Source organism: Schistocerca cancellata, chromosome 12, assembly GCF_023864275.1.
Source record: "Schistocerca cancellata isolate TAMUIC-IGC-003103 chromosome 12, iqSchCanc2.1, whole genome shotgun sequence".
NCBI classification, from domain to species: domain Eukaryota; kingdom Metazoa; phylum Arthropoda; class Insecta; order Orthoptera; family Acrididae; genus Schistocerca; species Schistocerca cancellata.
Window position 1 is genome coordinate 34,136,767 of NC_064637.1, and position 15,795 is coordinate 34,152,561.

General features: G+C 40.0%; 1 protein-coding gene and 1 non-coding gene across 2 annotated transcripts in view; one reads left to right on the top strand and one right to left on the bottom strand.

Annotated features, from left to right (window-relative positions):
* The window catches only part of LOC126109424 (TBC1 domain family member 5), a 161,462-nt gene that overhangs the window by 38,828 nt on the left and 106,839 nt on the right, over window positions 1-15,795 (bottom strand). Inside the window, exon 11 of the mRNA XM_049914458.1 lies at window positions 11,833-12,146. Coding sequence (XP_049770415.1) covers window positions 11,833-12,146 — 314 coding nt within the window. The remainder of the gene's footprint in view (window positions 1-11,832; window positions 12,147-15,795) is intronic.
* Window positions 7,613-7,687, top strand: Trnas-uga (transfer RNA serine (anticodon UGA)). The gene has a single exon. It is a non-coding gene; the product is annotated as a tRNA-Ser (tRNA).

Consider the following 15,795-nt stretch of genomic DNA (forward strand, 5'->3'; position numbering starts at 1 on the left):
AGAACAGGGTATCGTACTTTTAAGTGATACCCTTCCCATCCTCATTCTCCCAAGTGTTTTACCCTCACACTACCAAGTTATTCAAAAAGATGGAACCAATTTAATAAAGTCACATTTCAGGACATATGTGTTGCATGCAAACAATCTACACACTTTTGAACAGAAGAGGATCTGCTAGAGGGCTGATAGCTGTGTAAACACCCACTAGAGTGCTTGCAGCAGCAGCAGCAGCAGCAAGCCAGTATGTATCGCTTGTGACTAAAATCCCTGCATTCTTGAGTTCAGAAAAAGTAAGTTGGCAGCGTCAGTGCCAAGGGCAATTTGATTTGGCATCAACCCACCAACTATGAAAAACATAAGCTGCATGTTTAACCAATTTCAACAAACTGAATTCCTGTGTAAAGGACAAGCAAGGGCAGACCCGGTGTTCAGTTGCCTGACCGTGTGTTCAGTCGTCACAAATGTTTTCTGTACAGCAAGAGTGCTGTACTTTAGCACAACAGACTTGGAAGACACAAATTATCAGTTCTGACGATCTATTGGTTCCCTACATAAAATATTTTAAACTTCACTAACCAAAGAGTGGGTACTAATAAGACTTAGTACAAATAACTGGGAAGTGACTGTATGTGGAGATTTCAATACAGATTTCATCTAAAAATGGGAAAGGCAACCACTCACCAACAGCAGACTAATGCAGGGGGCACAGTAACACACAATAGAGAACAGCACTCACACTAGCTTTCGAGCACTAGCTCTTTCTGACAACAGTACACTCATTCACAAGGACCACACAAAAACTCAAATACCCACTCTCGTGGCCACAGCAAGACTTTCTGTGGGTTGTTTGTGTGATTCTGCATACTATTCCTAGCAAAAGAGCTAATGCTCGAAAGCTATTGCAAATGCAGTTTTCTGTTACATATTTCTGCACTCCACACATTGACTCGCTATATGCAAGTGGTTGCCTTTCCCTCATTCTATGTGTTGCTCCATCCATGAATTTCCATTATTGTTATAGATATCATCTCGTATACTTCTGATCAAGAGTGTCTGGAATCAATGATGTTCAGCTTTGACCCCACAATAACATTTCTGACAAAACTAGGACTTATTGCAACAGTGAGCATTTATTTATTTATTTATTTATATACCTGTCTGTCTTTAATGAAATAGAAGTGAGCTCCATAACAAATGCTATCTCTGATTAGATGCTCAAATGGCAGCAATAATGTATCCTGTCAATCAGGTTTAACTAAGAAAGGAAAAGGAAAATTTCACAAAACTGTAAATGCTGACTGAATTATGCTATTCAGAGAGAACTTACAGGACGACACATAGTAAGAACTTTACCAAGTGTAGTGTAACATGGGTTATTTGTGAGAATGACTTATGTTCCACTGAGGACACTTATGCTGGTGAAATATTGCTGTGTCTTTTACACACAGCTTATGTAGGGTGAAAAATATACAACACATGGCCGGATCTGTGTAGATGGTACCTATGCAGTGATGTAACACAGCAGGGGCAAGACACGGCATGATGAGTGCAGCAGCACTTGCCGGAAGTGAATATTTATGCCTTGATGATGCCCTTTGCAGGTGTTTTGAACATCTTTGAGATACACTAAAGACAAACGAAAACCATAAATCTTAGATTATAAGTTGAGTTCAGTGTGGTCAGATGTATTGAATGACAGGTCTGAAGTTAGGAGTTACTGATAATTGGATCTGTCTTCATTGATCTAAATAGCAGAAAGAATACAGCAGATTATTGCAGAAGACATGTTCATCATTCAGCAGCTGGAAATAGTGAGACACTCTCTTACAGCATCACCCTGCCTGGAGATGAAGTCGAGAAGAATAAGTTTGTGCACGGCCATGGGATGTGGGAAGGAGTAGCCAGACAATGAAGAAAAAACAAAAGGATGACCACATTTGAAAGGTAAAAGATAACAGGTTGAGTACACAATGTTCTCTACTGATGATGTAACAATCATGTGCCCCCACCCCTCACCCACACCCACGAGAGAGAGAGAGACCACCCAAAGGCACACTGTGGACAAAAATTTTACTTTTTCCTAAAAATATTCTTCTAACATTATGAGTCCAGTTTCACTTTACAGCAGGTCAGGAACACTTAGCAGGTGAAGAAAGTGCAGCTAACATCTGAAATCAAAATATCTTGTACTAGGGCAAGAGAGCCTTATTTAATGCAAAGGGCCAGCTCTAATCAAGACTTAAAATACCCTTTAACCAGTAGTGCAAAATTCTACAGTTTCATTGAACAGGTGAAATTATGGAATAAACATAAAAAATTAAAAATTCCAAGAACAAATAAAGGTCAATCTGAAGCATTATTAGCAATGAAATTCAAACGAGGAAAGGCAAATGGGACTCAGATGGCAGGAGCTGAAAGACAGATGAAAATAAAATCACTGACTTCTAAATTCAAGTAATTTTTCCTAACCATAACTGAAAACATGGAGACAAATAAATTATCTAGTGAAAATGGAACCAATAAATTTACTTAGACATGTAATGCATATTCCACTGCCAGGCATTAGTTTTGCCAATTCATCTGTTAGAGATATCACAAAAGTCATTGAGTCACTGAAGTAGTAACCTTTCCCTCTATGATGGCAGTGCCCACCTTGAGTTTGCTTTGTTATCAGTTGGAATGCAAGCAATATTTTCTGAAAGACTGAAGAATACTGTAGTAATACCAATACACAAAAGTGAAGGAGAGAAACTGTAACCCAATCTCACTCTTTCTTATGTCCACAAAAATTTATGAGAAAATGGTTTATAATAGAAAACTGAATCATCTTTCTGAGAATAAGATTTAAGCTATAGCTCAGTTTGGCTTCCATAGAAGCTTCTCTTCTGAGAATGCAACATAAGATGATATGAACTCAATTCTAGAACAATGAAATTTATCCCTTTAGTTTTTTTCTGTGATCTTGACAAGGTCTCTGATTGTGTAGATCATAAAATTTTGCTAGTGAAACTAAAATAGTATGATATTAAAGGTTTTTACTTTCCATGGATGGGGTCACTTCTTATCAGCAGCAGGCAAAGAGTCACATTAATAAATGATGAACAGGAACAAGATTAAGTTCAGAGTGGAGGGAACATTAAATATAGTTTTTTAAAGGACATCATATTACAGAATGAGATTTTCACTCTGAAGAGGAGTATGGGCCAATATGAAACTTCCTGCCAGATTAAAACTGTGTGCCAGACAGACTAACTCAATGCCTTTGCCTTTTGTTGGCAAGTGCTCTACTAACTGATCTAGCCAAGCACAACTCAATCCATGTCAGTCAGAAAGTTTCATGTCAATACAGACTCTGCTGCAGAGTGAAAAATCTCATTTTGGAAACATCCCCCACGCTGTGACAAAACCATGTCTATGCAGTATCCTTTCTTGTCAAGGCCATAACTTTTGCAGGTAAACTTCTGTGAAGTTGGTAGAAGACAAGGTACTGGTGGAAGTGAAGCTGTGAGGATGGGTGGTGTGTCATGCTTGGGTAGATCAGTTGGTATAGCTCTTGCCTGTGAAAGGCAAAACCTCAGTCCGGCACACAGTTTTAATCTGCCAGGAAGTTTTGACCTCATATACAACATTGACTGTAAAAATTACCAAGAAGTACTGGAAAATATTTTATTTCAGCACACCAAGCTTTAAAATCCTCCAACATATACATGTCATTGTTAAAAAGTAAGCCTTTTCACTGTAGAAATATCAACTGAGTATCAACCTCTCTACATCATAAAATGATGTAAATTATATGAACTGTTACCAATGTTAACATTCATCAATAAATTTCTATGTCTCAGGTAATCCACTGATGACAGTGGGGCAGCAGCCACACAAGAGACACTTGAATAATGCAAACCGAAACCAACAGCTGTATTGTAATTCAAATGTTGTTGATTCAAAACATGCTACCAGTTTTGATATGAAAAGTATCATCTTCAGGTCCCTGTATGTGAAAACATACATAGTATCTGAAGCCAAAAATTCCAGTATGTGACAAAAATGGGGATAAAACAAATTATAAAATTATATTTAAAAAATACACTATCAGTCACCACACAACACAAAGTTCAGAATCTAATTTACACTAAAGCACCAAAGAAACAGTGTCTGGCACAGTTGTTGGATCTGTTATTGCTGCTACAATGGCAGGTTATCAAAATTTAAGCAAGTTTGAATGTGGTGTTATAACTGGTGCACGAGTGATGGGACACAGCATCTCTGAGGTAGCGATGAAGTGGGGATTTTCCCATACAACCATTTCACGAGTGTAGTGGGAATGTCAGGAATCCAGTAAAGCATAAAATCTCCAACATTTCTGCGACCTGAAAAAGATCCTGTAAGAATGGGGCCAACAATAACTAAGAGAATCTTTCAACATGACAGAAGTGCAACCCTTTTGTAAACTGCTGCAGATTTCAATGCTGGGCCATCAACAAGTGTGTGTGTGTGTGTGTGTGTGTGTGTGTGTGTGTGTGTGTGTGTATGTGTGTGCGCGTGCGCACATTACCACTCAACGAAACATCATCCATAAGGGCTTTCGGAACTTGTGTACCCTGGATGACTGCACAATACAAAGCTTTACCCCTCGCCTGAGCCTGTCAACACCAACATTGGACTGTTTATGACTGGAAACATGTTGCCTGGTCAGACAAGTCGCATTTCAAATTGTATGGAGCAGATGGATGTGTACGAGTGTGGAGAGAACCTCACAAATCCGTGGACCCTGCATGTCATCAAGAGACTGCTCCAGCTGGTGGAGACACTGTAATTGTGTGAGGCGTGTGCAGTTGGAGTGATACGGGACCCCTGACAATTCTAGATATGACCGACAGGTGACACGGTCGTAAGCATCCTGTCTGGTCACCTGGATCCATTCACGCCCATTGTGCTTTTTGACGGATTGGGGAGTTCGAGCAGGACAATGTGACACCCCACATGTCCAGAATTGCTACAGAGTGGCTCCAGGAAAAGTCTTCCGAGTTCAAACAGTTTTGCTGTCCACCAAACTCCCCAGATATTAACATTATTGATCATATCGGGGATGCCTTGCAACGTGCTGTTCAGAAGAGATCTCCATCCCCTCATACTCTTACGGATTTATGGACAGCCGTCCAGGATTCGTGGTGTCAATTCCCTCCAGCACTACCTCAGACATTAGTCGAGTCCAGGCCATGCCGTGTTGCAGGAATTCTGGGTGTTTGCGGGGGTCCTACACAGTATTAGGCAGATGTACTAGTTTCTTTGGCTCTTCAGTGTATATTGCTTAATTTTTTAACCCTGTAGGTACATACTGACGGTGGATATTACTTATGCTGGCAACATTGTTTTACGTTTATTACATTTCCTGAAATTAGAAGAAGCATTAGTAACTTGTTTTGCTTTTATTTTGGAGATATTGCATATTTATAACCTTTTAATTATCCAAGTTACACACTCGTTATGCTAGTGTGGATGTTTGACTGGGTTGCTGTATAGTAATATCAATGGGGTGTATGTTTATAGTTTTTTGTGACTTCAATGTCATTTGTGTACTACGTTTTAGACTATGATTTATATTATTTATGCAATGGAGATCATTAGAGTACATGTGGCACTATTTTGACGGGTTTGAATTATCCAATGAAGGTTTCTTCATTAAGTTTTTGTTGGATTTGGTTTCTGTGGTCATTTGCTTTTATGTTTCATTGTATTATTGGTATCTCCCATATTCTTAGGTGTTCCAGTTAGGGATATACATGATTCAGTTGCTCTGCTTGTACAAGCCACTGTAATGGTGGGCTCCCCTTGGATACACTATGTGATACTAGATATGCGCTCTCTCTCTCTCTCTCTCTCTCTCTCTCTCTCTCTCTCTCTCTCTCTGTGTGTGTGTGTGTGTGTGTGTGTGTGTGTGTGTGTGTGTAGCAATATATATCAGATTCTGAACTTTGTTTTTTTAAGGATACCAATAGTATATTTTTGTTACGTAATTTTATGATGTGATTTATCCCAGTTTTTGTCACATAATAAAAGTTCCATGACAGTTTTTCTTAAAAATAGAAAACCGCATTTACCAAGTAATGACCCTAGCTCCTACTGAAGTAGTCCCCTTGGCTATCTATACACAGTTGCCAATGTTTCTGGGAGTCTTGGAAACAACTAGGGAAATTTTCCACTGTGATGCTTGTAAGGTCATTTGTTACAGCCAGTTGGACCTCTGTGATACCTCGATGAAACTTTCCTTTCAATTGCCTTTTCACCCGCAGAAACAAAGGAAAAAAAAAATATATTAAAAAATTGCGAGGCAAGAGGTCAGGCAAATATGGTGGATGCAGGACAGCAATAACAGAATGTCTGCCCAGATACTCAGTAACAGATAACACATTGTGGGGTCTTGCATTGTTGTGCAGTGAGAACCAGTCCTGAGAATGCCACAAATCAGGTTGGTGACACTGAATTCATTGTTGCAAACATTTCAAGATTTTGACGTAAAAAGTTCAGTTCACAGTGAACTAATCCTTAACTAACAAAGAATGCAAACAACACTGCCTTTGTCCTCGAAGGTGGTTGTTTGACTTTTCTCGACGCTTGTGACCCAGGATTCTGCAATATAACACTTCGATACTTCGTGTGAGGGTTATACTGGTAGCACCAACTTTCATCCACAGCAATTACCTATAAAAATGAGGGATCGCACCTGGCTCTATCCAGTAGTTCAGCAGAAATACTTCATCCTTCCTCTTTCCATTCATCTGTTAGTGTGTAAGGGACACGTTTTGAATTATGTTGTTCTGATATCATGTTAAATGATGGTTTTCTTGCAATAACTGCCTTACACATTTCACATCTGCACCCGCATTTGCTGTAGATGGGTGACCAGCCCTGGGATCGTCTTGCACAGAATCCCTGCCTTCACGAAACCATTTGTGACATTTGGAAACACAATTTATTGAAAGTGCCTCACCTGCATGTGGTTGCTTAATCATTGTCCAGGTTTCATAGGGGTTTTCATAAGCTTAAGCAGAACTTGATGTTCACTCTTTGCTCAAAATCACTATCCATTGTGTCACCTACCTAATATACCAAGAACCCAAACAGTGTGTTGCTAAGCATAGTCTTGCCACCAGGTGAGTCTGTGCAGAAACATGGCCAAGGTCATTTCAGGGACACACACATACCAAGTACAGTGAAACAACATTTCTTTCCAGAATGAGATTTTCACTCTGCAGCGGAGTGTGTGCAGGTATGAAACTTCCGGACAGATTAGAACTGTGTGCTGGATCAACACTCGAACTCGGGACCTTTGCCTTTTGCAGGCAAGTGCTCTACCAACTGAGCCACCCAAGCACAACTCATGCACTGTCCTCACAACTTTAGTTCTGCCAGTACCTCGTCTCCCACCTTCCAAACTTTACAGAAGCTCTCCTGCGAACCTTGCAGAACTAGCACTCCTGAAAGAAAGGATATTGCGGAGACATGGCGTAGGAGTGCTAGTTCTGCAAGGTACGCAGGAGAGCTTCTGTAAAGTTCGGAAGGTGGGAGACGAGGTAATGGCGGAACTAAAGTTGTGATGACGGGGCGTGAGTCGTGCTTGGGTAGCTCAGTTGGTAGAGCACTTGCCCGTGAAAGGCAAAGGTCCCGAGTTCGAGTCTCGGTCCGGCACACAGTTTTAATCTGCCAGGAACATCTCTCTCTTTTTAGTATTGCAAACTTGTAAATTTAAAAACACACCACCACCTGTCCTGGAGCTTTTCTGACAAAAAGGAGAAAGGGAGTACTTTTCTATCATGCTATGTATGTTCTCATACAGAGGCCTGAAGATGACTTACAATACAGCTGTTGGTTTCGATAAGCATTATTCAAGTAAGCTGTTACAAATCAATGTTCTAACACACTGTTTAGATATCTACCATAGCGGATTAGGATAAGAGACACCAAAAGTACTAAATGAGTTTTGCTCACTGGGCAGCAAAATAAAATGACGGTCAAAGTGGATAGGACGTAAAATGCAGACGGGCTACATCAAGGAAATCATTTCTGAAAAAGAGGAATTTGTTAATATCTAATATAAACATAAGTGTTAGGAAGTGTTTTTTTTTTTTTTTTTTAACTGTCTGTGTAATGTGTAGCCATGTATGGAAGCTAAACATGAACGATAAACAGTTCAGACGAAAAGAAAATAGAAGCTTTTGAATTGCGGTGCTGCTGAAAATTAGATGGGTATATCACACAACTAATGAGGAGGTACTGAATAGAATTGGGGAGAAAAGGAACCTGCGGCACAACCTGACTAGAAGAAGCGATTTGTAGAAACGACACATTTAGAGATATCAAGGGATCACCAACTTAGTAGTGGAGGGAAGTTGGGAGGGTAATAATCGTAGAGAGAGACCAAGATATGAATACTGTAATCAGTTTCAAAAAGATGGAGGTTGGAGTAGCTATTTGGCGGCTAAGAGGCTTGCACGGATAACATGGAGAGCTGCAAGAAACCAGTCTTTGGATTCAAGACGATGACGACAGGCTACAATGGGTGTTTCTGCCTGTTAATGTATAACTTGATACAATCCACAACCTGAAGGCTCTCCACTGTGATGGGACTGACAAAATGTGATGTGTGAACGAATGAATGACACTGAACATTTATAATCCAAGTTTGGAAACTTCAAAATTCATTTCCACTGACATATAGATAATTCATAGCAATTCAATATTTCCATGAAATAAAAATTAATCAAATTAGATCTACCTTCTTGAATAACCCAGTATTTCTTCCCAGGTACTATGTAACAAGTTTCGACACAGTTACTATAAGCATTACAGACCTATGTTGGAAAACAAACAAACACACACACACACACACACACACACACACACACACACACACACACACACACACAAATTTTTATATATAGGTTTTGTTTATGGGCTTCTATCATTTCTATTGAAATCAGTAACCTGCTTATAAAAAACATGTGACTTGGATCCGTGTTGAACAGATTATGACTGCACTTTCATACCTATTAATTCCTTCTTCTGGGATGAGAGAGGCATACGTTGGGAAAGGTTAAAATAGGAAGGACAATTCACACATACTGCAGCATTGGATGAGGAGGGCAAACAAAAATGAAGCAGTGGGCATCAGATAGAGACAGAGAAAGAACAACTGATTTCAGGAAGGACAGGTAGAAGAACAGGTTGCTGCCAGAAATGGGAACTTTTAATTTGAGGGCTTTGGGAGCAATACCAAAAGTTAACCAGGAGTTAAGAAAAAGTATGTGTGAGGTTTGTTTGGCTACAATGAGAGTACAATGTCTGTTCAAAAAATTCTGGAAGGTTTATAATTTTGCACCAATCTCTGCACACATCTGTGTTTAATGTGTACCTGTCGTAAGGTCCATTGCTGTATGTCTGTTACCTATTGTTCAGTTCTGTATTGAGTAGAACATTGTTTTGCACAGTTTGTGAATTTTGACATGGCAGAGTTAGAGGAGCAACACATCTGCATTAAATTTTCCGTTAAACTCAAGAAAACCTGTACAGACAAATGAAATGATGAAAGAGGCCTACAGTGACGAGTGCTTAAGCCATACTTGGTGTTACGAATGGTTCACACAACTTAAAAATGACTGGACAGAAGTTAATGATGACCCCCATTCAGGACGCCCTTCCATGTCTACCGACAAAACTCGTGTCAGGAATGTCAACAAAATTGTGTGTGGCAGTTGGAGATTGACTGTCTGAGAAATTGCAGAAGAATGTAATATTTCAGTTGGATCACATTATAAATTCCTGACACAGTATCTTGGAATGCATCATGTTGCCGCCAAGTTCGTCCCACAGTTCACGAGTCAAGACCAGAAAGACCTTCGCCTTGCAACCTGTGAAGAGCTTTTGGGTCTTGAAAATGAGAACAAGGTGTTCCTTAAGAGAATCATAACTGGTGATGAGATGTGGGACTACAGTTATGATGTTGAGACCAAGTTTAAATTTTCACAATGAATTGGGAGAGGTTCTCCAAGACCATAAAAAGCTTGTCAGATCAGGTCAAATGTAAAAGCCATGCTGATAGTTTTCTTTGACTCTGAAGGATTAGTGCCACAGGAACATACTGTTAATCAGTGGTACTATCAGGACATGTTGCAAGAATGTGAGAGAAGGAAACACCTGAAATGTGGTGAGACAATTCATGGCTCTTGCATCATGATGACAAATCCCACAATCATTACTGTTGGTGCGTGACTACTGTACATAAAATGAAATCGCTGTGCTGCCTCATTCTCCAAACTCTCCACACCTGGCCCCTGAGGACTTTCTTTTATTTCCAAAGTTGAAAATTCCATTGAAAGGACGAAGATTTGCAATGATAGATGAGATAAAAGAAAATTTGTAGATGGCGCCTCGTGTGATCCGGCAAGGCAGGAGGCATATCAAGACTGCTTCTGGAAATGGAAACGGCATTGGGAGCAGTTTACCAAATGTGGAGAACAGTATTTCAAAGGAGACCATGCACAATAGATAAAAAGTAAGCACAGAAAAATTTTGTGGACTGTAATGGATCTGGGAGATGTGTCATTTTCTACCAGATTTGTCGATACCAAATCTAATGAGGCTGGTTGTAAATGTTTTCTTATATTTCTTTCAGAATATTTTTCGTGAATTTTAATTTGCCTATTTTATGCTAATTTGCTTATATGTTCTAGAGTGACAGCATATTGATTAATATTAGTAGATGTGACGAAGAATATCAAAGAGACTGGTTACAAGTGGAAGCTTGTGTGATGTGTGAAATGCCTTTGACGCTGGAGTCATCTTTGACCGTAGTCAGTCGGCAGTGAACTATCAGTCTGTGACGGTGGAACAATGTATAGGTTCCTGTTATAATAATTTGCAAGTGACCAGCAAAAATGAGTTATTCTACTACTTTTTATATAAACATCAAGAAGGAAGCACATTCGGAGAAATAGTATTTGAAGCACCAAAAATGAGGAAAACGCATTGAACCAGGACATTTCCGCAGCCGAGGAAACAGCATTATGAAATCATACTTTCACTAGACGACTGAAGCCAACTCAAAAAAGTCAAATATCATCTTATAAACATTCCACGGAAAAGTGAGTACTGTCACGAAATATGTAAAGTTCAAGTATATAAAAATAGTGAGCATATTTCAGGACAAAGTTCCAGAATTTCCTGAACAGACCTCGTACGTTTATGGAAGGACTGTAGGTACTGAAGCATAGGTTTATGGAACCTGATGAGAAATGACTTGGGCAGGTGGAAAGTAACATTTAATAAGAAAAATAGCTAAAGCAAGGCGAAGGATTGCTGTTCACAGGTGATAGAGAGACTTGAAAGAATCTCAGAGCACAACCAAAAACCCACAGCTATTAAGTAAACTATAAAAAATTGATGAAAAGTAAAGAAAACTGCAAGGAAATGGGAGGAGAGATCAAAATACATAAGGAAAGCAGCAGCCAAATAAGTAAAGCTGTTGATACACGGGGCAGAAAAAGCATCAAACAGGGAAACAGAGCTCCTAGAAGAACAAAAAGGGGATTGCCAAACAGTGAAGAGAGATAATTAACCTATTCAAAAATTATCAAACAAAGAAAAAGAAATGTGTGTGCACAGAGAAAATGGTCATCAAACAAAGGGAAAAAAAGCTAATCAAACAAAGGAAAACAGCTCGCCAAACAAGAAGCAAAATATTGGCATGCAAGGAAAATGGTTGGCATAAAAGTAAATGAGGACTTGTGTTTTGATTATGTACTGTATTTGAGAGCTCAATGTTGCACAGGTACATGCCTTCCAGAGAGAGTGCTGATGTCCGGCGCGGAGCCCTTCTTGAGCTGTGCGGCTGCCTTCTCCGAGCTGCGCACCACCACCTGCGAGCTGACCACGATCTCGACGTCGCCGCCCTTGTCGCCCGGCGGCACCGTGCTGCTCCGGTAGTGGTGGTGGTGCTGCTGCTGGCGGTGGCCCGGGCGGCGCTGCTTCGGCGGGCAGAACTGCCCCTCGTGGGCGTGGCCCGCCGCCGTGCCCCGGTTGAGGTCCGCCCGGCCGCCGACGGTGACGTTGGGGAGCGTCGGGAAGGACGTTATTGCCGGCTCCGAGTATTTCTGCGACATCGGGGCGGGTACGAATGAACCGACTGACGAGACACGTGTGAGGAAACACAGCTGTACTGTCCGTCGGAAGTTTAAGAGAGAAGTCAAATTATGCCACGGTTTCCACCGTTACTAGTAAAATTTCTATTTAAATCTCGAGTTGGTGCACCAATTTTTATAACACGAGCAGGCACGTGGCATACTTTGTACACGTGTAAAGAATAACTGTCTTTATGTTACCAAGGTAAAGATGTATGAGCAAAATCACAGTTTAATCCTAGTTTGATTAAACAACGATAAAATAAACTTTCACTGTATCACCCTGTTACCGCATACAAATAGTACCTCACAGTAGTGACTCACTTGGAGCAGTAAACAGCACAGTTGCGTCATATTCCAGCCAAACGTTTATTTGACTTTAATTATCTCAAAGACAACTGCCTCAATGTTGGAATCTGCTGCTAACTCAGAATCTGGGGCATTTTCTTGCACAGATATAAAAGATAACTACACTGTTTGTGTAAAATGTGTATATATTGCATTGAAAAGTTACTGTGGTTTATGTTGTGGCATGACTAGAGAGGATGACTGTGTGTCCTATGGTGAGGGACGTACAGATTCAGCACATCGATAACCGCGAGGGTAAGAGAGAGATATTTTACGTGGAAAATTATGTACGCTATAGATAGTGAGATTCGTTCCAGAAGCACAGCTGTCAAAAGGAGATAGTACCTGTACACCGATTGGTGTCAGACTGTAGCAGCAATCTTAATATTTAATTGTAGTTACACTGGTAAATATGTTCCTGGCTTCCAATATTCTTGTGAGTCTCATATGTATTTGATGATATGTAGACAACTTTGACGGTTTAACTGTCAATGCAACTTAGCAATCCGTGCAAAATAATTTTACCGCTCAAAGTCCCGTCTGCAGAAAGAAAGAAAAGGTGGATGGTGCTTTGATAGCGACGGCATCAGTAATTCGGCGGGTAAATTCGATAAGAGCCAATCGTAATGCTCGATTCATTCACATCCTTTGTGCTGGGTTATAGGGGCCTCTATATAGCGGGGGGAACGTTTGTGTGTGTTGAAAGCAGGAAGGGTAACACACGATGGACTGGGGTATCACGTTAGGACCACTGGGAAGAGTGAATTCGAAGGTATACTGCGCTATTTGCAGTTAAGCAGAGTTAGACACGTCTTTCATGTCGCGCTAGGAACAATGCGCCCTGTGCTTAAATTTTTTCTCACCTAGCTCACTGTTTATTTTATATTACTGCTACTCACTTGCATGTATGACAACACAACTTAATCACTGTGTTAGATAAAACAATAACAAGGGAATAGCTACGGGCTGGCAACTGTAAAACAACAATGGTATGGTAAAAGACGACGTTATTTGGATTCGGCGCATCTTATGCATAGGGTGCACCCACTCGAGGGTTAATTCCAAACAACGGAATGTCCAGAATGGAATAAACCTCAGCGCTCCGAGACAGTGGCTACGGGTATGCGAGTCGTGCTCGTGTGAATGTGTGTGTGTTTTCTACTTTGGAAAAAGGATTTCATCTGAAAGCTTAAATATTTTAGCAGTCTTTTTTTATGCCTATCTATAACTCAATGTTTCCTCAATTATTGACTTTTGTAATGCAATAGCACAGTTTAACAGATACAATCACAACACTTGCTCATTTTTGTCGACTCTGTGACAGCTACATTGCAAGCAATCAGTAAGTTGCACTGCTGACTACGATTGATGAATGTGAAGAGTATCATTTGCACTGATTTGTAGAATGGTTTTTACAAATAGAAGTATATGTAGAATTTGACTGAAATTACTTGATAGTTGACACTTCACATGTTGGAGCTGGCTTCCTCTAATCAAAGCACTAAACATAAGGCCCAAACAGTGCGCTGAAGCTTAGCATGACACAGCACGATAATAAATTTTAGAAGGCTGCAATTCATCATTGCAATGGTATCACCAGAGTCTGAAATATAATAATCTCATTCAGTATAATGGCATAGTACAGTGGTTAGCGTATAAATCTGATGTGTTGAAGGTTGTAGGTTCAATTCTCATGAAATGTAGTAACATTTTTTATTTCTAAACCTAATCAAAAATTTTTGATCATTCTTTTTATGCCACTGACTGGTTTAAATGTACCAGCTCGTGTAGCCAGTGTCAGGATAGTTCAAGTAACCACCGACAGTGAGAAATTACAATTTGCTGTTAGTGTTGAAACTGAATTTTTTGTGTCTCGAGTTTCCTTTTACTGGGTATCTTTAATCACTGTGAGCAAACTGACTGCACTTTAGTTCTGACACAGATTTTTGCATGCCATTTTCTGGGATACATTGCACATCACAATCACGAGGACGAGTTTACGACTTGAGTTCAAATTCAGGGCTACGAAACAAGCCATCTGCTGCAGTTCAGTCACTGGTCACTTAAAATCAGCTGTTTACAGAGAATCTCGCATTTCGATCATGCCTCACGGTGGCTGCTTCCGACACTGCTCCGCATTACACATTAACATCATTTTTGAACTGACACACTACATGTGTGTGTCGCCTATAACTGAGCTGTAGCACGCAGCTGATGTGGCAACACTGTAGCGGCAGAGGACAGCCATCAGCTGTCAAGTATTTTAATCTGACTATAGTGCAATAAATTGCAGCAAAACCAAAAATAAGACACCACATTTCTCATACTTTAGATTTCCTAAAGACCCTGAGATGTACACATACTACATTACAGGACTGTTTAGTTATCAATCTCTTGTAAGCTACAGAAATCTGATGTCGATTCATATTCCTTTCTAGGAGCACAGTCTAACAAATATTGCAAGACATGATCTTTTGCAGAGACAGTTCATATACCCACACAGTAATATGAAGATTTATTCTCTACATTTTGAGCCAGCTCAGTTTATGATTTTTATTACAGTTGTCTGCTTAAGAGAGAACTGTCACCCAGCTGTGATAATAAAGCAATAAAACTAAACAGCCAAAAGGAACTAATTCCGCAACTGCTGCTACATCCGAGTTAGAAACAGCAGCCACACAAACAGCTTTATCTTCGAAACAAATGTCTTTCGGGGATCGAGATTTACCTTCCTAACTGGTACAGCTGGTAAATGACATACAAAATACCAGATTCATATAGAAATGTGTGATGAACACTTTTGGTGAAGTATCTGATGTACAGTAGTTTTTGTTTTGCTGTATATCTACAATTACCACTTTATTCAAGCTATTATAGATCCAGCAACTGTAGTATGTATTTCAGCATAAAATTCAGTCATCAGTTGCATGGATATTTTTATTTTGCTTTACTGGTTTTGTCAAATTAATTTATCACCTTCAGAGGTCCACAAAATTAGGAATATTATAAACCATATATCTAAAAAGAAAGATGATGAGACTTACCAAACAAAAGCGCTGGCAGGTCGATAGACACACAAACAAACACACACAAACATACACAAAATTCTAGCTTTCGCAACCAACGGTTGCCTCGTCAGGAAAGAGGGAAGGAGAGGGAAAGACAAAAGGATTTGGGTTTTAAGGGAGAGGGTAAGGAGTCATTCCAATCCCGGGAGCGGAAAGACTTACCTTAGGGAGAAAAAAGGACAGGTATACACTTGCACACACACACA